General features: G+C 36.3%; 1 protein-coding gene across 7 annotated transcripts in view; it reads left to right on the top strand.

Moving 5' to 3' along the window:
* The window catches only part of USP34 (ubiquitin specific peptidase 34), a 250,742-nt gene that overhangs the window by 176,610 nt on the left and 49,113 nt on the right, over positions 1 to 25,019 (top strand). For 6 of the 7 annotated variants that reach the window (XM_019430890.2, XM_053890716.1, XM_053890717.1 and 3 more), the window contains 10 exons: positions 734 to 789; positions 886 to 1,006; positions 11,694 to 11,877; positions 12,354 to 12,517; positions 16,419 to 16,484; positions 17,302 to 17,448; positions 17,532 to 17,588; positions 17,680 to 17,757; positions 18,149 to 18,243; positions 21,466 to 21,638. In XM_019430890.2, the coding sequence (XP_019286435.1) occupies positions 734 to 789; positions 886 to 1,006; positions 11,694 to 11,877; positions 12,354 to 12,517; positions 16,419 to 16,484; positions 17,302 to 17,448; positions 17,532 to 17,588; positions 17,680 to 17,757; positions 18,149 to 18,243; positions 21,466 to 21,638 (1,141 nt within the window). The remainder of the gene's footprint in view (positions 1 to 733; positions 790 to 885; positions 1,007 to 11,693; positions 11,878 to 12,353; positions 12,518 to 16,418; positions 16,485 to 17,301; positions 17,449 to 17,531; positions 17,589 to 17,679; positions 17,758 to 18,148; positions 18,244 to 21,465; positions 21,639 to 25,019) is intronic. The other variant, XM_019430961.2, reaches the window with a different exon arrangement.

Here is a 25,019-nt window from a genome sequence, read left to right as displayed (position 1 = left end):
AAAGAAGATACATTTAGGTATTTAGGAAACATTTTCCCTCTTTTTAAAAAATGTGTTTTAATTTGCGCACCTGGCTGGCTCAGTTAGCAGAGCATTCAACTCTTGATCTTGGGGCTGTTAGATTTGAGCCCCACCTTGGGTGTAGAGATTACTTAAAAATTAAAAAATTTTTAAAAATGTGTTTTAATCCCAGTGCCTTTCATATACTTTACATTTTAAAAAATCCTGTAGTATTTGCACTTCTTTTAAGGAGCAGTGTACGTTGAATTCTTAAAGTATTCTACTTTTTATTTGAGAAATAATTTTAAAAAATTGAATGTGTTTTAATTTACTTGAGTATTCATAAAATATTGATGTCAGATAAACAGCAGAGGAGGGGCAGGGACAGAGGGGGAGAGAAAGAATCCTAAGCAGGCTCCATAGTGTCAGTGTGGAGCTCGTTGTGGGCTTAAACTCACAAACTGTGAGATATGACCTGAGCCAAAACCAAGAGTCGGACACTTAACTGACTGAGCCACCCAGGCACCCCTACAACTATAATTTTATTAATTGACATCATGTATAGGTAAAGAATAACTGTATTATTTATAATTTAAATGGTATATTCGTGTATTTGGGAGACTGAATTCTTCTTACAAGGAAAGGATGTGTTTTGTTTTAGTAATCTCTGGCTACTAAACAAAAAAAATATATATATATGTATTTGAATTTTGTATTTTCTCTTTGTATTAAGACCACACTCCTCGACTTAGATGCTTTGGCACGACATTTGGCTGACTGTATCCGAAGGTAAATTTAAATGTGAAATTGACAGTTATATTGTTGAAAAAAGATATAAAGGACATAATTATGTGAACTATCTTGCGTGTGTTCTTTTTTGTGTAGCAGGGAAATCCTTGATCATCAAGATGGTAATATAGAAGATGATGGGCTTACAGGACTCTTAAGGCTTGCAACAAGTGTCATTAAACACAAACCACCCTTTAAATTTTCAAGAGAAGGACAGGTACGTATTAAGACATCAAATGTCTATATGAAATATGATTGAAACCTTTTTTGTTGTTGGGTTGTATGTGGATATGTTAAAATTATCTTAAACATGCAAACATAAACGTTGCTAGAACTTTATTGCTGGTAGGAAAAGTGAACATTGAATAAAATGAACCCTAGAAATATAAATCTTAGGCTTAAATTTAGAATGCTGAAACAAATTTTAATTCCTGTGACTTGTACATAGAAAGGCAACCCCGGGCGCCTGGGTGGCTCAGTCAGTTGAGCGTCCGACCTCAGCTCAGGTCACAATCTCGCGGTCCGTGAGTTCGAGCCCCGCGTCGGGCTCTGGGCTGTTAGCTCAGAGCCTGGAGCCTGCTTCCGATTCTGTGTCTCCCTTTCTCTCTGCCCCTCCCCCGTTCACGCTCTGTCTCTCTCTGTCTCAAAAATAAATAAACGTTAAAAAAAAAAAATTAAAGAAAGAAAGGCAACCCCTACTTCAGTGGTACGGTTTCTGTAGGATTGAATATTTTGAATTAATAATTTGCACAGTGGAATTAATAAGTGGTCATTATAGAGTATCTGTTTTATTAGTTTCATGTTTTAAAAGCGCATTTGACATAAAATCTATTGAATACTAGATCATGCATAATGATTCTATATCTATAAATGTCTAATTACTCTTCAGATTAAGTTATTTACTTTGCCATTAGCACTTTTGTCATTGTCTGCATTAAGGGAGTTAGTTTTGGTTTGGATGGCTGTTTTCTTGAGGTTACTAACTGTGGTAAGAAACATAGGAATAACCACGATGGAAGATAGCCCTCATGGGGATGGTGTAAGGGATTCTGGTGATAAATCTGTGGTACTTTCCCTATTCAGCAAAGCCCCTTCTTGTACTCTTTCTTTTAGGTCCTAATTTTTAAATTTTGCCTTAAAACTCACTGGGAATAATTTGATTTAGTTTTGCTGGTTGAAGTATTCTGTTACATAAACCAGTATGTCATTTTTATTCCAAAGTGTAAATATATTGATTTTTCTGATAACATATTATAACATGAAAATCATTGTAAAGAAAGAAAACATGTTTAGATAGTTCAAAAGAAGATCCCCATGTAGTTTGATTTGCCATGATGCTCAGCTGATGGATGGCTTCTAGGAGTTTCCATGGATATATTAAATACTCAAATAATTTATATTACAAAAATACCATTCTGTGATCTTCTTTCTTCACTTAAAAAAGTGAATGTGTTAAAAAATATGTTTAAAAGATTGAATACATAAAGAGGAAAATAATATATTACTGACATTTATGTTACTGGTTGTAAAAAAAAAACTGCAACTGCAGGGAACAACATCTTTGCATACCTGTCCCATTATATACTCATTTAAGAAAATTTTTTTAAATGTTTATTTATGCTTGAGAGAGAGAGAGACAACAAGCAGGGGAGGGGCAGAGAGCGAGAGACACAGAATTTGAAGGAAACTCCAGGCTCTGAGCTGTCAGCACAGAACCCAGTGCGGGGCTCGAACTCATGAACTGTGAGATCGTGACCTGAGCCAAAGTTGGCCGTTTAACTGACTAAACCACCCAGGCACCCCTTTACTCACTTTTTTTAATGTTTATTTTTGGGAGAGAGTGAGAGGCCGCATGAGTTGAGGGGGGGCAGAAAGAGAGGGACAGAGAATCCCAAGCAGGCTTCATGCTGTCAGTGCAGAGCCTAATAAGGGGCTCAAACTCATGAACCATGAGATCATGACCTGAGCCAAAATCAAGAGTTGGATGCTTAACTGAGCCACCCAGGTACCACTCGTATACTTAGGTTCTCTTTCATTCTTTCTTCCTTCCTTCCTTCCTTCCTTCCTTCCTTCCTTCCTTCCTTCCTTCCTTCCTTCCTTCAACATGAATAGGGGAGGGAGGGGGATACAGAAGGTGAAGCAGTCTCCAGGCTCTGAACTGACGCTGGGCTCAAACTCATGAACCATGAGATCATGACCTGAGCCAAAATCAAGAGTTGGATGCTTAACTGAGCCCCCCAGGTACCGCTCCTATACTTAGGTTCTCTTTCATTCTTCCTTCCTTCCTTCCTTCCTTCCTTCCTTCCTTCCTTCAACATGAATAGGGGAGGGAGGGGGATACAGAAGGTGAAGCAGTCTCCAGGCTCTGAACTGACGCTGGGCTCAAACTCATGAACCATGAGATCATGACCTGAGCCAAAATCAAGAGTTGGATGCTTAACTGAGCCCCCCAGGTACCGCTCCTATACTTAGGTTCTCTTTCATCCTTCCTTCCTTCCTTCCTTCCTTCCTTCCTTCCTTCCTTCCTTCAACATGAATAGGGGAGGGAGGGGGATACAGAAGGTGAAGCAGTCTCCAGGCTCTGAACTGACGCTGGGCTCAAACTCACAAGCTGCAAGATCATGACCTGAGCCAAAGTTGGACAGTTAACCGACTGAGCCACCCAGGCACCTCTATACTCATATTCTTAAAAGTAAATTTGATTCGTTTTAATTGTAATACCTTAGTTTACAAAAGGTTCCTTCCGTATATTCTTCCAGCTGCACTGTATTAGAATGTTCCTAATATCTCTGTTTCTCAGATATCCCCACATTCCTTACATGTGGCAGTCTCGTTGCTTTAGTTTTATGTTTTTGATTACTATTGAAGATGAGTGTCTTTGTATGTATGCTATGTATTGTGTATTTGTGTTAACTTGTGAATTTTTCTGTTCATAATCATTGTGTATCTTTTGTCATTTTTCTTCTCATTTGTAAAACTCTGTACTTTGCAAATATTAAAAAGAATTAAAAATTCTTTTTCTGTCTTTTCCAGAATTCTTGTTTTTCTTACCCATATTTTTAAAAGACTGCTTATTTTTTCTTTCTTTCTTTTGTTGATTTAAATAATAATCTTAGGCAAAGTTTTGAGCCCTTTGTTAGTAGACCCCATGTGGACAAATTACACAATTAAGGCATAACCAGTTTAAGCAACTTGTCTCACTGAGGTCACTCATACTCTTCACTTGGCCAAGCTTCTGACCATTATGTACTACTGTCTGTAGATTTAAAATCCTAAACACGTGGCTCTATAGTTTGCTTTTTTCACCTACCTTAGAGATTCTCTGTATCAGTATATACTGTATACAGTTAATTCATTCTTTTTAACAACTGCATAATATTCTTTTTTCTGTGTGTGTGTGTGTGTGTGTGTGTGTGTGTGTGTGTGTGTGTGTGTACACCCACACACTATCTTCCTAGTGATGAAAATGGTCTTATGCTCTTATAAGTGATATTGCAGTGAAGGTGTATAAACATCTTCCACTTAGGAAATCTTTAAGAAAAAATTTTGGAAGTAGAATTGCTGGTTCATAGGGTATGTCCCTTTATGATTTTGGTCAGTATAACCATGTTGCTTTCAGTGGATGCTGAGCCAATTTATGATCCCACCTACACTGTTTGTGGATGAATGCCCATTTCCTCACATTCCTGCCAACCCAGTATAATATCAAATATTTCATTTCTGCCAGACTGATAGGTGAAAAATATTCTCTTGGGTTTTTTAGTTGTGATTATGAGTAAGGTTGAGCTTCTTTGCATGTTTTGAAAGTCATTATTTTGTATTATCTTTTCTGGGATCTAGACTCCATGTAGAAAACTAGGAGGGTGGCAAATATGTTGGGGATCTAGTTAGGAAGTTTGGAGTGGTTCTGAAGAGGGTTGATGGTGAAAAGTGGTTGGATTTGGGATGTTTATTGAAGGTAGAGCTCACAGACTTAAATTTGGATAGGATTGTGAGATGGGAGAGAGAGAAATTAAGAATGACTTAACAATTTTAAGCCTCAGAAACTAAGTGAATGGTAATTCCATTTAATAAGAAAGGGAAATCTCAGGATAGATGGTTTTAGGGGAGAAGTGTGGGTTCAAAATCAGGAGGTCCATTTTGGACATGTTAAATTTGAGATGTCAATTAGATATGGAAGTGGAGAGGTGTTTAAGGTGGTTGGTTTGGTATAATATATTTTTTTAATTTTATTTTTTATTTTTTTAAATTTACATCCAAGTTAGCATATAGTGCAACAATGATTTCAGGAGTAGATTCCTTAGTGCCCCTTACCCATTTAGCCCATCCCCCCTCCCACAATCCCTCCAGTAACCCTCAGTTTGTTCTCCATATTTATGAGTCTCTTCTGTTTTGTCCCCCTCCCTGTTTTTATATTATTTTTGTTTCCCTCCTTATGTTCTTCTGTTTGGTCTCTTAAAGTCCTCACATGAGTGAAGCATATGGTTTTTGTCTTTCTCTAATTTCACTTAGCATAATATTCTCCAGTTCCGTCCACGTAGTTGAAAATGGCAAGATTTCATTCTTTTTGATTGCCGAGTAATGCTCCATTTTATACACACACACACACACACACATATACACACATGTATGTATGTATATATATACACGTGTATACACGTATACGTATATACACGTGTATATACCACCTCTTCTTTATCCATTCATCCATTGATGGACATTTGGGCTCTTTCCGAACTTTGGCTATTGTTGCTAGTGCTGCTATAAACATTGGGGTACATGTGTCCCTTCGAAACAGCACACCTGTATCCCTTGGATAAATGCCTAGTAGTGCAATTGCTGGGTCGTAGGGTAGTTCTATTTTTAGTTTTTTGAGGAACCTGCATACTGTTTCCCAGAGTGGCTGCACCAGCTTGCATTCCCATGGTTTGGTGTAATATTAAGAAAAGTTTTCATTTTCTCCTAGATATTTAAAATACCTTTTCTACTTTAACAATTTTGCTTTATTGATTAAGAATTCTTTAAAAATTTCATTGACAATTTACTTTTGTTCAGGAATCAGTTAACATTTTGTGTAAAGAGCCTTTTAGTAAGTATTTTAGGCTATGCAGGCTAAATACGGTCTTGGTCACCACTATCACCACTACTGCTACTTCTTTTCCTTACTCTTTATGCCCTCTTCCTCGATTTTTCTAATTCCCCTTTAAAAATATAAACCCTATTCTTATCTCTACTACATTGCATAGTATCTAGCAACAAAAATATATATTGAACAGATTGATGGTTAAGACTCAGTCCTAGTGGTGGTGCCTGGGTGGCTCAGTCAGTTGAACATCTGACTTCGGCTCAGGTCATATCTTATAGCTCATGAGTTCCAGCCCCGCATTGGGTTCTCTGCTGACAGCTCAGAGCCTGGGGCCTGCTTCGGAATATGTGTCTCCCTCTCTGTCTGCCACTCCCCTGCTCATACTCTGTCTGTCTCTCTCTCTCTCAAAAATAAAATATAAAAACATTGAAAAAAAAAAAAAACAACTGAGTCCGGATTGTTAAGAACTGACAGTGGTTCATTTTTTCAGGAGATAATTATTGAGAAACCTGCCTTATTCAAAATTTGTATGTACCTTCTCAAATAATGGTTGCTCAGGATATTTGCAATTGCTCAGGTAAAAAATAAGAGCTTAATATTAAAGAGACCATCAGGGTTATGAAAGATCACATAGCACTTACATGATTAGGAAAATTGAAGAAGGTACACCTTTTGTAATACAGGATAAAGTATTTTTAAGTAGAAAAGTGCAGGAAACATTTAAGTCCCAGAAAAGACTATGAGTAAAACTAAGTCATAGGAAACCACTAGATATGTGCAGGAAATTTATAAGTTCAGTTTGGCTTGAGTTTGAAGAAGTATAAGAGGTAAATTTGGAAAACTAGATGGTCCATCTTTTGTGTTCACAGGCGATTATTTATTATTATTACTATTATTTTACATTTATTTATTTATTTTTGAGAGAGAGAGAACACAAGTGGGGTAGGGGCAGAGAGAGAATGAGACACAGATAGTCTATCAGCACAGAGCCCGACATGGGGTTCGAACTCACAAACTGTGAGATCATGACCTGAGTTGAAGTTGGATGCTTAACCGACTGAGCCACCAAGGTGCCCCCACAGGAGATCATTTTTATAATATTGGTCTTCAAACTTGTATTGCTCACATAGCTTTGAAGAATTTTGAGAAACCATAGGTGTTTCTGTGCATATTTTTAAATTTAAAAAAAATTTATAGATTTTTCAACTCATGTTTTTTTGTTTGTTTGTTTTACTTAGTTTTTATTTTAATTCCAGTTAGTTAATATGCAATGTTATATTAGTTTCAGGTGTACAATACAGTGATTCAACAATTCCTTATTTTAGCCGGTGCTCATCACAAGTGCACACCTTAATCCCCATCAACTCTAATTTCCAGTGGTTTGTTGAAATAGAAAAAAATATTTATTTCTTATGACCTCATGGTGTTGTCTTAAATTTTTTCTGTGTTTAATTATTATTAACATTACATTAATTTGGACATGGGCAATCAGAGCAACATAAATATATATTTTTTTCATATACACATAAGACTATTTGTAAAAAAAATTGTTTTTAGTAACGTTTTATAGAAGGAAATTTGTATCTTGATCAACTGTCAAAAGTTCTTCATCTTCTACATTAAAAATAGTTGGTGGTCTATAGCAATAATTTTGTCATACTTTCTTTTAAAATTTTTTTCAGTCTCAAAAACAGAAGCAACTTTATCTTGAAATATTTTTATAAAGGCTATTTTGTAATTTGATTAGTAACAACAGAATGGGTTTAGGATATCTCATTTTTTCTCTGAACCTTTCTCTTTTTATTCGTAGTGTGTATTCTTTGTTATATCTGGGTTAAAGCTGTTTTAGGATAGTTGTTCTTGTACATGATTTTAGAGGTTTCCTTCTCATGAACTTGTGGGGTGGCAAAGCTGATGTTCTCTCTGTGTAAGTCATCCTAGCAGGATATGTAGAATTCTCAAAGGGGAGCAGTGAGCCCATTTGGCTCTGTTGGTACTGGCATGTTTTGTTCACTAGCCTCGGAGTTGTTAGGGGGTCTTTGCATTCCACTTCTGATCACCACGTAATATTAACCTTAAAAAACAAAATTGCCAGGGGTGCTTGTCGGTTAAGTGTCCATCCAGCTTTGGCTCAGGTCATGATCTCATGGCTCATGGGTTCCAGCCCCACGTCAGGCTCTGCTAACAACTCAGAACCTGGAGCCTGCTTTGGATTCTATGTCTACCTCTCTGCTCCCCCCCACTCACACTCTTTCTGTGTGTCTGTCTGTCTCTCTCTCAAAAATAAATAAAGGTTAGGGGCGCCTGGGTGGCTTGGTTGGTTAAGTGTCCGACTTCAGCTCAGGTCATGATCTCACGGTCCGTGAGTCCAAGCCCCGCGTCGGGCTCTGTGCTGACAGCTCAGAGCCTGGAGCCTGTTTCGGATTCTGTGTCTCCCTCTCTCTCTCTGCCCCTCCCCTGTTTTAAATTTGCTCTGTCTCTCTCTGTCTCAGAAATAAATAAACGTTTAAAAAAAAAATTAAAAAAAAAAATAAAGGTTAAAAAAATTTTTTTTTAAACCTGCCAGTTATTTTAAAATCAGCAAAAATGGGTTTATTTGGGAGTAGCCGAGAATCGCAACCCGAAGCATGCACTCTTTTGCAGAACCATAGGCAAGTCCAAATATACCTCAGATTTTGCCAAGAGTATGAAACACTGAAATGAAATTTGAGGGGCACCTGGGTGGCTCAGTCAGTTGAGCATCTGACTTAGCCTCAAGTCATGATCTCCCTCTTCCCAAGTTCGAGCCCTGTGTTGGGCTCTGTGCTGACAGCTCAGAACTTGGAGCCTTTTTCAGATTCTGTGTCTCCCTCTCTTACTGCCCCTACCCTGCTCATGCTCTGTCTCTCTCTCTCTCAAAATTCAATAAACATTAAAAAAATTTTTTTAATGGAATTTGATTGAAAATGACTGTGTTAACAAGAATGAGCCTTTTAAAATTAATTTATATAGTTATAGGTGGATATTATTTGATAAGGGAGAATGTGTGTTCATTAATTCTCCTCCTACTTTATATTTTTATAAACATAAATTCTGGGAAAGTTTATTTACATAATGGAAATTTAAGCCTTGTTTATATGTTTACAGTGAGAATGGAAGTTTTGGTTTTTATTCATTTTTTTTAAATGTTAATTTTTTATTTTGATAGATTGAGTGGGGGAGGGACAGGGAGAGAATCCCAAGCATGCTCCTTGCTCTCAGCACAGAGACCCATGTGGAGCTTGATTTCACAAACCATAAGATCATGACCTGAGCTGAATTAAGAGTTGTATGCTTCAACGTTTATTTATTTTTGGGACAGAGAGAGACAGAGCATGAACGGGGGAGGGACAGAGAGAGAGGGAGACACAGAATCGGAAACAGGCTCCAGGATCTGAGCCATCAGCCCAGAGCCTGACGCGGGGCTCGAACTCACGGACCGTGAGATCGTGACCTGGCTAAAGTCGGACGCTTAACCGACTGCGCCACCCAGGTGCCCCAAGAGTTGTATGCTTAATCAACTAAGACGCCTAGGCGCCCTGGAAATTTTAACAATGTTATTTAATCTTTGAATTTCTTCTGAAGTACAGGTTAAAATCACACTGTGATCTATTATCAGAAACTATTTTTAGTATTCTCTCAGCAATTTGAGGTTCTTCTTTCTGTGAAATATATCAAAATGGTCTTACCATTATTTATCAAATGGACATATATATAGGTTACTTTTTCACAGAGACACCTGCTTTTCCAGTAAACTCAGAGTAAGGAAAATAAAAATAGTGTTCATTTCATTATGCTTTTACCAGCCTAATATTTCTGATAAAATATTTTTTATCTTATCAAAAGATTTAAATATATTTTATTAAAGCTTTGGAGCTGTAGGTATTTAATACTCGTTCAATTTCTGGATTTAAACTGATTAGCAAAGATAGTTCATTTTACACTAGTTATTAGCCAATTCTACTTCTTTTTGAGTGAATTTGCCTGTTTTTCCAGTTGAAGTAAATGTGTTATCTTGTGTCTCAAAGACAGTGCTCTAACCTCTGAATTCTAATATAGGCAAGATACAGTCTTATCAGTCTGTCAGCTGTATGAAGTAGACCCTAGTCACTTTCCATATTTCTTTCTTTCTTTCTTTCTTTCTTTCTTTCTTTCTTTCTTTCTTTCTTTCTTTCTTTTTTTATTTATTTATTTATTTATTTATTTATTTATTTATTTATGAGAGAGGACATGAGTGAATGAGGGGCAGAAAGAGGGAGAGAGGGAGAGAATCCCATGCTGACAGTGTGAAGCCTGATGCGGGGCTCAAACTCACAAACTATGAGATCATGACCTGAACTGAAGGTGGATTCTTAACCGACTGAGCAACCGAAACATTCCATATTTCTTAGCCTGACATACTTTTCCTTGCAAAGACAGGACTTTGTACTTTCTTTGACAATAGTGAGATGGAAGAGGTGAGATCATTAATGGGAAAATATTTCAGATTGTCCTTTATTTGGTGCCTGTCTCAGAGGCTCCCAGGACACCACCAGATTTAGTGATTTACTGAGGGAATCACTCCAAGGAATCAGCATGTGGTTGTACTCATGGCTAATATTTATTACAACAAAATAATACAAAATGAAATCAGTGACAGAAAAAGACAGGATTGGGCAACTCTGGTGGAAAACAGCTACATATTTCCAAGAGTCCTGTCTTCTTGGAGTTGCACAGGATGTGCTTAATTTCCTCAGCGATGAGTGTGACAACATGTGAGAGGTTTTGTCTACCGGGGAAGCTGTCTTGAACCTACAAGTCAGGGTTTTAGGCAGGGTGAAGTGGTGGGGATTGTCATTTATAGTACCTGTGTAACCGACCACAGTATCTGAAATTCTGGACTCCCAGGTGAAAAGCAGGTATTCAGTATAAACCAAATACAAAAGGCACAGTGAGCCACTTTTATCACTTAGGAAAAGTTGTATATCAGAGGAGGGAACTATTCACCATTCAAATTTTCACATTACAGCCAGGGGCCACCTTACAATCCAGGCTTTCTAAGGCTAGGAGAATGTCAGTGTTAACTACAGTACCTCTTTTCTACGCAGTACACCAGGACATTTTATAGCCCAGAACAGTGTACCATAGTAGTATTTGAGGTGTGTGAGAAATAATTAGAAAAACAGGTTGGAAAGGTGACCTGACCCTTTCTTAAGCAGATCAGATTTAGAGAAAAATACGTCTAGGATGGTAAAACCTTGCACTTCAGTTCACTAGGATAAAAAGTGAGAGCTTGGTGTCTGAAATCCTGACTCTGGCGTCTTTAAACTCTGTGACTCCAAGCAAGGTTTTTGATCTTCTCTGTTTTTGGTATGGGGGCCTTTGAGTAGTATCTGGCACAATAACTGCTCATTAGGAGAAGTTGCTACTTTTGGTGCTGTTACTGTTATTAGAGTGAAATACAGAGAAACTGAAGGAAATGAAGAGGCAGTCAAGATAGGACATAATGAGTCCTCAACAAAAACTTTTGGTCACTTAATGGAGTGGAAAATAATAGCATTATAGATGGGAATCTAAGAAAGAGCCTATTAGGTATTGAGAAGGAAGAGTAAAGGTGATCCTTACTCATTCTGTTTTCTTTAAGAGAAATGAACATTGGGGAAACTTTTTATATGATGCTGCTCTAAGTTTTTAAACAGCCTTTTAGAAAATTGTAGATTGTCATGTAGTCTAGTTCACTGTGTATAAGTTATTCGTTATATTTGGAATATAATTAAAATGTAATTTTAGATAATATACTTGGTCTTTCTCTTTTTTCCAGGAATTTTTAAGAGATATCTTCAATCTCCTGTTCTTGTTGCCTAGTCTAAAAGACAGACAACAGCCAAAGTGCAAATCACATTCTTCCAGAGCTGCTGCTTATGATTTGTTAGTAGAGATGGTGAAGGGATCTGTTGAAAACTACAGGCTAATACACAACTGGGTTATGGCACAACACATGCAGTGTAAGCATTCTTTTCCTTTTAATCTTTCTAATGTTTGGACGCGGAAAAGAGATTTTGAAGGGCATGTCTTAAAGAATCCACTGTTAACACACTTTAACTTTATAAACTGTTGTTTCTAAGATGTTAAAAAAATAACATCGATTTTTTAAAAACAGGCGTAAAGGACTTTTTGTAGGTATCTGAAATACGTAGGGATTTCTTGGTTAAATAATATAGTGCCAAGTAAAATCAGATTTTAACATTCTTTTGGATTTTTAGGGAATGAATGTTTTTATAATTGTTTTTACTAATTTTGTATCTTATTCTTTTGAGTATAGTTGAAACAGTGTTACATTAGTTTCAGGTTATATATAATGTTTTATGTATATTAACTAAAGTGATAGAGAGTAGTGGCCATCATTAAAAGCAAAATACATTATGTTTAATAGTTTGTTTCGGTGGGGGGCGGGGGGATCCTTTCCTCCCTTTTTGTTCAGCAGCCCATGCACCTTATAAATGGGACTACTGGCCTCACGAAGATGTTCGTGCTGAGTGTAGATTTGTTGGCCTGACTAACCTTGGAGCTACTTGTTACTTGGCTTCTACTATTCAGCAACTTTATATGATACCTGAGGCCAGACAGGCTGTCTTCACTGCAAAGGTACATTTTTCCTCACTTTCAGAATTAAAAGTATTAAAGAAAAGTTTTAAATTTTGTTAAATCTTGATTATTTCAGTTTAATAAAACATTGAGAAAATAATTTATGAATTAAATGACAATATTTGATTATATAGCTAGGTAGCTTGTGTATGTCTTAATTATTATTACAGTTTAATAGAGTACTCCTAACATAGTAGTATAATTTCTTTATTTCTCAAGGGGAAACATAGTTGTAGACTATATATACTCCATGTAGACAATGAACATATTTTCAGTAAAAATAAATACAAATTTTCGTCACATACAAAATAAGCAAAGCCTAAAACAAAGTAGGGGAATATACCAGAATCACTTATTTCTTTTATTTTTATTCCAAAGTAAATTTGCCAGTGGGCCTAGTTTATTTGGGTAAGCGCTGCTTCGTGTTATTTTTCTTAACTTGTTATTTCTGGTTTTCATTCTTTTTATTCTTTTTCATGGAGTGTTTTTTAGTTTGCCTTCTGCACTACTTACATAATTTCTTGGCAAATTTACTTTATGCCTGTCCTTGCTTTTTTGTTTTCCTTCATCATGTCATCTTGATGTCCTGATTTATCCTCCCTAAAAAAGTATTGCAATTCTTTATGTACCTTCATTGAATCCTTAATTTGTTTTTTTTTTTTTTTAAATATATATGTAGTGTTTTGATGGGAAGGACTTTTTTTTTTTTTTTTTTAATTTTTTTCTTAATCTTTATTTTTGAGAGAGAAAGAGTCTGAATGGGGAAGGGCAAGGAGAGGGAGACACAAAATCTGAAGCAGGCTCCAGACTGGGAGCTGTCAGCACAGAGACTGATGCGGGGCTTGAACTCACAAACCGTGAGATCATGACCTGAGCTGAAGTCAGAAGCCCAACCCACTGATCACTCAGGCGCCCCGAATCCTTAATATGTTTAAGTTCAGCTTCAAAGTCTCCAAGTTACAGTATAGTCAGGTGGGGTTTTTTTGCAGGGGATGGGGAGCTTTAGTTATATTAATGCTTTTAAGATTATCATCTGAGACTGATCATGCTTAGAAGTAGTTGAATAACTGACTCATTTAGCATATGGAAATTTTTGTCACAAAATTTGTGGCCCCATCTGCTTAATTTTATAGAGCTAGTTATGATCAAAGAGTTTCATGGTCCCATAGTTTCAGTGTTTTGTTTTGTTTTGTTTTTTTCTAGCTGTTAACATGACCATTCTTTGCGATTTCTCTTCTTCATATTAATGATCACCGTTTAGCTGTTGTTAGCAGTTTCAGGAATTAATACGTAGCACCAGATAACACTCAGAAGTTCAGATGTGCTAATTGGGAGTAGGTCTCATAAATGGTGTTTTGGTTAACAAGTAAACTTAGGGCCGCCTGCGTGGCTCAGTCAGTTCGGTGTCTGACTTCATTCAGCTCAGGTCATGATTTCGCCATTCACAGTTCAAGCTCTGCTTTGGGCTCTGTGATGACAACTCAGAGCGTAGAGCCTGTTTCAGATTCTCTGTCTCCCTCTCTCCCTCTGCCCCTCCCCCGCTCATGCTGTGTCTGTCTCTCTCTCTCTCTCTCTCAAAAATAAATAAACGTTAAACAAATTTTTTTAAATAAAATAAATAAACTTAGGCTTCTCTCTACATAAACAATTTGGTGGGGGGAGGGGCGAGAAAATGCACACACACGCACGGGAGGGGCAAAGGAAGAGAGAATCTTAGGCAGGCTCCGTGGATGTGGGTCTCAGTCTCAGACTGGGAGATCACGACCTGAGCTGAAATCAGGAGTTGGACACTTAAACTGACTGAGCCACCCAAGCACCCTCTATATGAAAAATTCTTAATAGAATTTGACATGACTTTGGAAACTACTCTAGTCAAATGTTCACTTGATTATTTACATGTAAACATTGTTTTCATTTCCTTATCTGATGTTCACAGAAAGGTTAAAGAAAGCTTTACATGTATTTTAATTGTGGTAAAATATACATCACTAAAATTTACCATGTTAACCATATATAAGTATGCAGTTCTGTGGTAGTTAGTACATTCACTTTGTATTCACCACCATCAGTTTCAGCTATTTTTTCACTTCCCCCAACTAAAACTGTTTCCCATTCTCCCTTCTCCCAAACCCCTTGCAACTTCTATTGTACTACTTGTCTCTATGTATTTGACTGTCCTAGGTACCTCACTTAAGTAGAATCATGTAATCTTATTAGCATAGTGTCTTCAGGTTTTCATGTGGTAGCATATATCAGAATTTCCCGATTTTTTAAGGCTGAACAATATTCCATAGTGTGTAAATGCCACGTTTTGTTTATCCATTCATCTGTCAGATGCTTTTGGGTTGCTTATATCTTTTGGCTTTTATAAGGTTTCCATGAACATGAGTATCCAGATACCTTTTGAGTTCCTGCTTTCACTTCTTTTTTATACATACCCAGAAGTGGAATTGCTGGATCATATGGGAATTCTGTGTTTAATTCTTTGAGGAATCACCCTGCCGCTTTCCCATAGTCGCTGTGCCATTTTATATTCCTACCAGCAATGCACAAAGGTGCCAGTTTCTTCACACGCCTTGCTGAAACTTGTTTTCTGTTTTTTTGACAGTAGCCATCCTAATGGGTACAAACATGTATTTCCTTAAGTAGTAATACATATGTAGGGTATATATTTAGAACTTACACATAATAAAATATTCTTGGTTTTTCTTAGTTTAGAAGAATTCTGTCACTTCTGTTCTTCAGCCAACTAATACTTCACCTCCAGCAATGAAAATATAAATCCAGGTCTTTATAAATATAAATCCTGGCCATTTTTGTATTCTGAATTTTGAATAATTTGCATGTGTCAGTTCTGTTCCATATTGGAAGATGTTGTTTTGTGTGACTGCTACTCTAATCTCATGGAGTATTAAGCCTCTCATATGCCGGGAATATTACTATTGTTGTTTTGCCAATAATGTTGGTTCCTTTTATTCAATTCCCATTGTACTTCATATCATATAATTTTGTGGTAACTATATGTTGAATAGACTCCTATTTCAGTATCCTTATGTCCTCAGTTTGATTATAAGTTCCAAAATAGCAGAACCACATTACTTAACACTCCCCACAAAATTGACGCAAATAACTAGTGTATACTTCTGGCATGTGGGAGGCTTATTATTCCATGAGACTATCAGAGCTTCTTCAAAATTATGACAGGCAGTTTGTAGTGAGGATAGTACTTCATAGGTTTAGGTTGATTTTAATATTTGGATGAGGTATATAGGTTTAGGTTTATTTTAATATTTGGATGAGATTGAGTATATCTAATAAGTGGCTGTAAGACTGGTGTTGAAGACTAAGTCTCTAGTGAATGAGTCTAGTCAAGATACCTGAATCGCAGTTAATGATACTTGAATATATAGAAGATTTTCAAGCATCTTGACCAGTAATTTTTCTACAGTATTAAAGATATACTCTTCTAGAAAAAAAGAAAGATACAACTAGATGATGGTGAGATGTCATGTATTATAATGAATTTTTTAAATGTATGGATTTATTTGTAGAAAACAGGTTTTTTGCACACCTAAGATGTTTTCTGTTTTTGCACAGTTACCAACTTGTGAAATCAGCATTGCACCAAATGAGTGTTGATCTAGAAAGCAATTATTTTTTAAGATCTCTTTATTCCATTTTTTTACAGAATAGTGATGGCTATATTTATATAATGAGCAAAATCTTCCAATTTTTAAAATGCTAACTTGCTAATAAGTAAAGAATAGACTGTATTTTTTCCTACACAAAGCTAAAATAATGAAAACAGATATGGTATTAAACACATTGTAATACTTTATTTACTAGAATGTCTAATTTGCTATCAGTATGTTTTAATAGAGAATTTTCTCTTGATTTCCAGTATTCAGAAGATATGAAGCATAAGACCACTCTTCTGGAGCTTCAAAAAATGTTTACATATTTAATGGTATGTTTGAAAACTGTGTATGGAAAACTAATTAGATATAACCTGTATAAGTTGAAAACATTAAATGAAGTTCATTTGTATTGGATTTGCCCCGACTGTATACTCTTATTTTTCGAGTTGAATTTGTCAGTAATTTGTTAAAAGTAACTTTTAACAGTTACATCTCCATTATCTGCATTCTGTTAATTTGTCCTTTGAAAAATTCTTTGTGTCCGGTCCCTTTCGCATCACAGTGTCACATTCACCCCCATAGTTTTCTGATTGATTTTTCTTTGTTCCTCTTAATTCCCACCCTCAAAAGTATAAAACTAATCGATCTTTAAAAATTAGCAAATCTTACAGTGTTTATTCTCCTGCTTAAAAGTTTTCAGTGATTTTTTTTTTTTATTATAAGCAGAATCGTATTCAGATTCATCAGCAGTGGCACATGTCTTCTGATTTTGCCCCTTCCTTTTAACTTCCTCTCTCCTTTCTTTCTTTCTTTCTTTCTTTTTTAAAATTTTTGTTTTGTTTTGTTTTTTAGATTTTAGTTTTATTTTTTAAGTATGCTGTACGCCCAGTGTGGGGCTTGAACCCAAGCCCTAAGATCGAGAGTCACGTGCTCTTCCAATTGAGCCAGCCAGGTGCCCCTACAACTATTAAACTGAAAATGCCACGAAAATCAAACAACAGTGAAATAGAAGAGCAATTCCTTGTAGATTTACTCCGTTTTGTTGTTGTTTCGTTATTTATGCAAGAACCTTGTGATAATGTTCTTTTTATTTGAGACACAGATTTGTTTGTTTCATGATCTACCCCTCCCCCTTCTCCTTTGCAGGAGAGTGAATGCAAAGCATATAATCCTAGACCCTTTTGTAAAACATACACCATGGACAAGCAGCCTCTGAATACTGGGGAGCAGAAAGATATGACAGAATTTTTTACTGATCTGATTACTAAAATTGAGGAAATGTCTCCAGAACTGGTTAGTACCAGGATACTGAAGTTTCTTTGAAATTTGTACAGATTTGCCCAATTTTAATTACTCACCTTTGTTTGTTTTTAAAGAAAAATACCGTCAAAAGTTTGTTTGGAGGTGTAATTACAAACAATGTTGTGTCCTTGGTAAGTAGTGTACCTGTTCTTCACTTTTTGGAAATCTTATTGTATATTTTAGCTTATTGTAATAAATTGCTAATATTTGTTGGTTGACCAGGATTGTGAACACGTTAGTCAGACTGCTGAAGAATTTTATACTGTGAGGTGCCAAGTGGCTGATATGAAGAACATTTATGTGAGTAATGTATATATTGTTTAGACTTTTTCTGCTTTTAATTTCTTATATACAGCAAGTTTATTTTTGTTATCTTGATAGAAGATTAACTTTCATGTTTTCATCTATTTTCTTCTCATTATGCAAATCAAATAAGAATTAGAGATAGGCCAAAAAGCTGATATTTTTTCCCCATTCAAAACCAAAATACTTGCACTTTTGAAAAATTTAGTAAGATTCATGGAGCATCTTGTCATTTTGAGGGAAGACATTTTTTACTAAAGTTTAGTGTTTTTTAAAATAGAAAAGTTCGTTTTTCTGTGTGTATTCTGCCCAAATTATAATTATTGCTTTTTGTAATTTTATATACTGTGAACAGTAATATGACTTTAAAATCTGCTTTAATACGCAGGAATCTCTTGATGAAGTTACTATTAAAGACACTTTAGAAGGTGACAACATGTATACTTGTTCTCATTGTGGGAAGAAAGTACGAGCTGAAAAAAGGTATGATTTTTGAAATGTAACATTTATCATTTTGATACATCATCAAATGGTAGTAAAACACAGACTTAGAGTAAATTCATGTTAAACTTTTATGAAAATTATGTGGTTACGGTTAAGGTTAGCTGCTTGGTGCACATTCTTACCAGCTTTTCATTCAGTTATTCAAGTATACTTTCAAGCATCCTTAAATTTTTCCAAATTATTTTTGTCCTTTTAATTAATCAAATATTTACCAAGGTCCAGGCCCCTGGCTGGCTCAGTCAGTAGAGGACGTGACTCTTCATCTCCAGATCGTAAGTTTGAGCCCCATATTGGGCATGAAACCTATAAATATTTACCAAGGTCTGATTCCTTTAGCCCTTTGCTGTGCACTCACTAAATCATGATAGTGAGTCTCCTCATGAACTGAAGATGTCTTCCGCTGAATCTCTGAAGTGAGAGACTTTTTTCTTAAGAGCTAGCCATAAGATGGCCAGTTTAGGACAGACTTGTTGGCTAAAGATGTTTTGATTCTACAGGTGAACTTTGAATGGCAAATAGAAATTGGATTGAGGTGGGGCGCCTGGGTGGCGCAGTCGGTTAAGCGTCCGACTTCAGCCAGGTCACGATCTCGCGGTCTGTGAGTTCGAGCCCCGTGTCAGGCTCTGGGCTGATGGCTCGGAGCCTGGAGCCTGTTTCCGATTCTGTGTCTCCCTCTCTCTCTGCCCCTCCCCCGTTCATGCTCTGTCTCTCTCTGTCCCAAAAATAAATAAAAAACGTTGAGAAAAAAAAAAAAAAAAAAAAAAAAAAAAAAGAAATTGGATTGAGAGAGCATCATATACAGTTAGTTATTAGGAACAAGGGCAGAGAAATAGAAATGACCTTGTAAGTACAAGAAGTCCAGGATTAGGCCAGCCTGCCTTGAAGTGGAGGACTTGCATTGACCAGTAATAGAAAATATTGATTAGAAACATACAATGACATAAAATCGTTAACATCTAGATTTGGGGATTGTTTGCATAATTGGTTGATGCCATTTGAACATGTGCCTGAGAAAGACCGTAACTTTTGCAAAGGACTGACTGTGAGATCTAAGCCAACCTAAAAGTGCAGAGGAAGAAGTGACGGAATTGAAGCCAGGAAAGAAAGAAAATCGGGATAGGACAGTAACCTAGAAATTGGGGCAGAGAATCTCATGAGGAAGGTATTCAATTGACATAGTCCACAAAAAAGGAAAAATGACAGCTGAGTAAAAGCATTGGGTTTTACAAAAGACAGTTTAGTGGTATGTTTTTTTCAGGTTGTAGCAATTAGAAGCAGGGTTGTCAAGTTACATGGTATCTATCAAGTACAGATCATTCATTTTAGAAGTTTGGCAATAAAAAACAAGGAAAATGGAATCTAGAAAGGGCTTTGAGATCAAACAACAGTTTTCTAGATGACATAAATCTGAGCATGTTGGAAGGTAGAGAAAGATTGTAAAGGTAGACATACTTAAATGAAACCACAGGGAGAAGCCAAGCTCATCTGATGAGAATTGGGTTAGGATATGAGTTACAAGACTTAGACAGAATGGGGTCCATTAAAAATTTGTTACTATGGAGGGATATGAGGAATAAATAAAAGATAATTGAGAGGCATTTTCTTTGGAGAATCTCATTTTAGTTGGAATTTTATAAATAAACTTACTGAAAATATATGTCATTCTCAATAACTTACTTCATGAAACATTCCCTACTTTTGACTAATATTTGCCTGTTTTTCTAAAATAGTGTCTTGTCTCAGGCAAAGTTTTACTCAGTCCTTTATATTATTACCATACTTTTGAATGTCTATAATAACCTAGTAAGTGTTCACCAGAAATGGGCTAAGGATCATCTTTTGCTCTATATTTAAACCTTTGTTTTTCTCAGTTCATTCATTCTTTCCTGAATAATTCTACCACCATAACTTCAGTCTCTACTGATATGCTTATGATTCTTAAATCATCTTACCTAATTCAGAATGATGTGGTGTGTCCTCCCAGCTGTGACTTGTGTGTCTCATAGATTTAGTAGGTCTACAACATATTTCTCCTCTCTTTTTAGTTCCATTTATGTCTTGTATCCTCTGAATCGAGCATGGTTCCACGGTCAACCACAGGTCCTTTAGTGACTCTTAGCTCTCAGGCTAAGTTCATAGTCTGACATGGCACACAAGGGCCTTCATCATTTGACTCCTTTATACTTCTATAACATCATCGTTTGCCAGTTCAAAAAATCCATAATGATGATTTTTAGAGTTCTTGCTTCCTCTGCTTATGAAATCCTTTGGTTACCTGGTCTCCCTAAATTCCTTTTTTTCCTTAACTAAGTTTCTGATTCAAACAGAAACTCTTTTGATTCAGAATCTTAGAATCCTAAGTACGATGAAGAATTATTCTCCAAAATTCTTTATTTTTCATGAATCCAAGCTTTTATATATATATAAAAGCTATATATATATATATATATAGCTTTTATATACTATATAGTATATATATATATATACTATATAGTATATATATATATATATATATATATATATATATAGTAGTTTGTTTAAACTGAAATATTGGTGTTTTATTACTTTTTTTAAAATTTGAACTGGCAATATTTATTATAAGATTTAGGTAACCAGTTAATTTGGTGCTGCTGCATTGTTGTAACATCCAGCAGTGTTTACTGAATGCTGTCAGGCAGCATTCTAAAAGTAGTAGGAAATAGGCAGTTTAATCTCCATTTTAGGAATTTCCAAATTAGGAATTAAGCTCAGAGAGGTTAAATAACTTGTTCAGGGTCATATGTCTGGTAAATAAAACAGCCAGACTTTGCAGTTCTAATTTATAAAAATAAATAGGTCACTTCCTGTTACTTAAGATGGAAGAGAAAACTCTGAACCAGAGACCCTCCCCCCATATCTTTGGAGTATGTATGGTGTGATGCCTTTTTATGCTTCAGTAGCACCTTTAATTTCATGGAATTTACCGCAGTGTACTGTAATTTTTAATTTTTCTTACCTAAACACAGGGAAACCCTTTCAAAATGGAAGAAGTCATGTAAGAGGGGGATATATGGTTACAGATACATTTAATAAGAACATGATTTAGAATACTTTTTATTATTTACTCTGAGTTGAATGTTGAAATAAATGTACAGTAAATGATACCAGTTGAAGTACCTTTTGAAAGAGATTTTTAACAGTTGTTTTTTTCATGTCTTTCAGGGCATGTTTTAAGAAATTGCCTCGCATTCTGAGTTTTAATACTATGAGATATACATTTAATATGGTAACAATGATGAAAGAGAAAGTGAACACACACTTTTCCTTCCCATTACGTTTGGATATGACGCCCTATACAGAAGATTTTCTAATGGGGAAGAGTGATAGGAAAGAAGGTAATTTTTTATCTTTCTCTTGCCTATATTTATCGTAAGTCTCCATAACAAGACAGTTGTCATTACAAAGTTGTAACCAACTACACATTTAACAAAATGAAATTAAATTTTAGAAAGGGGAATGTATTGAAGTACAGTGTGGCACATCAGTCATTAGCCAGTAAATATTTAGTATTTACTAGGATTGCGTTCTAGGCACTCCTCTGGGTGTTAGGGACATGGCAGTGAACAAGTAAACATGGTTTCTTACCTCATAGAACTTAAGTCTAGTAGGCATGTCTTACTGAAAAAGAAATTACTGGGATGCCTGGGTGGCTCAGCCGGTTAAGCATCTGACTCTTGGTTTCGGCTCAGGTCATGATCTCCCGGTTCATGGGTTCAAGCCCCTTATTGGGCTCTACGCTGCCATTGTGGAGCCTGCTTGGGATTCTCTCTCTCCTCACCCCTCTCTTGCTGCCCCTCCCCTGCTTGCATGTGTGTGTGTGTTCTCTCTCAAAAAATAAAGTTAAAAGAAATTACAAACAGAATGTGTCATCAGATAGGATGGCGAATGTATCTCATATCTGGCGGAATCAGAGATGGCTTTCACCAAGGTAACGTTGAAGTAGGGACTGAGTAAGGACTAGATTGAGAGGAATGGCTAATCTCTTTAGGTGGGTAGGAGGTGGGGGTGGAGTTGATAAGAAGGACAAAAGGCAGTGACCAGATCATTTTGTTTGTAGGCCAGGTCTTTTTTTTTTTTTTTTTAAGTAGAAAAAGCAGAGGCAAGCTGGGGAGAGGGGCAGAGGGAGAGCAAGAGAATCTTCAGCAGGCTCCACGCTCAGCATAGACCCTGATGTGGGGCAATATCCCACAACCCTGGGATTACTACCTCAGCTGAAATCAAGAGTCAGATGTTCAACTGGCTGAGCCACTAGACACCCTAATGATTTTAATCTCTCTCTCTGTCTCTCTATTTCTCTCCCTCTCTCCTTCCCTTCCTCCCTCCCTCCCTCCCTCCCTCTTTCCCTCTCTCTCACTCTCTGTCTCTCTCTCTCTCTCTCTCTCTCTCTTTTTTTAATGTGAAACCTTTGGAACATTTTAAGTAGGGAACTGAGATGACCAGGTGGGTCTGGAAAAGGTTATTCTGACTACAGCAATAGAAATAAATGAATTAGAGGATGATGAAAGGGATGTACGGAGGCCATTCTGATAAACCACAGGGAAGGTGGTAGCTTGATGAGCAAGTGTACATGGAGAGTTAATAGAATTTGATGATTGAATGAATAAATGAATCTAACAAAGTTACTGAATATCTATCTACTGTGTAACTTATTCTCATAGTGATGGCAGTAGAATGACAATAAAGAGCAAGGTCGGGATACCTGGTTCAGTGTCCAGCTCTTGATTTTGATCTTGGCTCAGGTTATGATCCCAGGGTGGTGGGATTGAGCCCTGTGTCGGGTTCTACACTGAGCGTGGAGCTAGGTTAAGATTCTCTCTCCCTCTCTGTCTCTGTCTCTGTCTCCATCTCCCCCACTCACACTTTGTCTCTCTCAAAAAATAAACATGTAAGTAAGTAAATAAATAAGTAAGTTTTTTTGTCCCTTTGAAGCTTACATTTTAGTCTGCTACTAGAGGGAGGGAGAAAAGTCAAGAATGACTCAGGTTTGTGGCTTGATCAGCTAGGTGAATAGTGGGGTCAGTATTTCAAGATCTCAAGAAAAAGGGAATGTGGTCAGAAGTATTGAATGCTAAAGAAAAGGAATAGTTCAGTAAGAACATAACTGAAAACAAGTAAAGTCGTTGGTTATCTTTATCATAGCATTTTCATTTGGGTATTACAATAGAGAGGCAGATTGCAATGAGTTAAAGATGACACTTGGTTCATATCTAGTTACCTCCAAATTATTACTGCTTTTATAAGACCAGTGATTTTCAAACTTAGGTTTATGTGCCTCAAGGAGCACAAACAGGTGAGAGAAAAAAGCAGAGGACTCTTTGTCTTTGCATTCTTTAGATGGAGAAGTTCTGTTTTACATAATAGCGATCTGGCAGTGTTTTCTTTGTATAAAAATTCTACCGATTAAAAATTTTAAGGTGTGAAGAAGCCACTGTATTTTACGATTTGAGAAAGAGAACTGTGTTTTTAATCTTTATACTCCATTGCCTGGCACTTGAACATTCAGTAAATGTTTTACCAAATGGTATATGAGAAGCGTAGACAATGAGGGTAGGCTGTTCTTTAAGAGAAGAATGTGCTCTTTCTTTGAAGAGAGAAGAGAGATTGGTGACTGTAGCTGTAGAGGAGTATGGAGTTCAGAATTTGAATATGTTTAGGGGTGCTTGGGTGGCTCAATCAGTTAAGCTTCCAACTTCAGCTCAGGTCGAGATCTCGCAGTTTGTGGGTTCTAGCTCCACATTGGACTCTGCGCTAACAAGCTCAGAGCCTAGAGCCTGCTTTGGTTTCTGTGTGTGTGTGTGTCTCTCTCTACCCGTCCCCCCACTTGTGCTCTTTCTTTCTCGCTCTCTCTCAAAAAATGAATAAACATTTTAAAAATTAAAAAAGAATTTGAATATGTTTAGAAGTTGCAGAAAATGAGCCAGAAGAAGATGATTAACTTTGACAATACTTTATAGATGAAGTTAAGAAGTAGGTGTTGTATGTATACATCCTACTATTTAGAGCTCTTTTCAAACCATTTCAAAAATTATAGTGAGACTGCCAAGTTATTATACTTACTGGTATTTTTCATGATGCTTCCATGTGTAGAAGTAGCAGAAATTTATGCCAAGATGAAGGATTTTTTTAGGCCACAAGTGATGGGTTCAGAGTGGGATCCTACCTAGCACATCCAAACTTCTCGGCTGCTACTTTGACACTGTTAGCTATTTCCTTCCCTCCACAGTTATTACTTTCTTTCCAGTTTAGACTATGCGCTCAAGTTAACTTAATCTGCTTTCAGTCACTTATTTCTGATGATACTTTTCCCTTTCTAAAGGATGCTGAGAATACAGATCATAAATCTTTGAATTTACTAGATTATTCTGTAATTTTTTCATAGTATCTTTTATCCCTTTCAGATTTAAATCTTTAGCAACAGAAAGCATGTCTTTTGTTTATTTTCTGTCTCCTAATACGAAATGATAAACTGTAACTTGACATTAAGAGACATAAGTATCTTAATGCCTTTTCAAATCTTGTATTTGCTTGCTCCTAATAAGATGAATGAAAAATTTTGTATTCTATTTCAAAAGGAATAAGATTAGACAAAAAGCATATTTTACATTTCTACATTATGTTGAGGTTGCCCATAGTCATGCAGTAACACATGGTTGTTTTTCCAAATGATTTGTGTAAATGTTCCTTGAAATTGTAGACTATGAATGGGGAATGATTAG

This window comes from Panthera pardus, unplaced genomic scaffold (genome assembly GCF_024362965.1).
Source record: "Panthera pardus isolate Hobbes unplaced genomic scaffold, ASM2436296v1 HiC_scaffold_25, whole genome shotgun sequence".
Classification (NCBI taxonomy): domain Eukaryota; kingdom Metazoa; phylum Chordata; class Mammalia; order Carnivora; family Felidae; genus Panthera; species Panthera pardus.
Note: the sequence above shows the minus strand (reverse complement) of the source record. Positions and strands in the feature narration are given on the sequence as shown.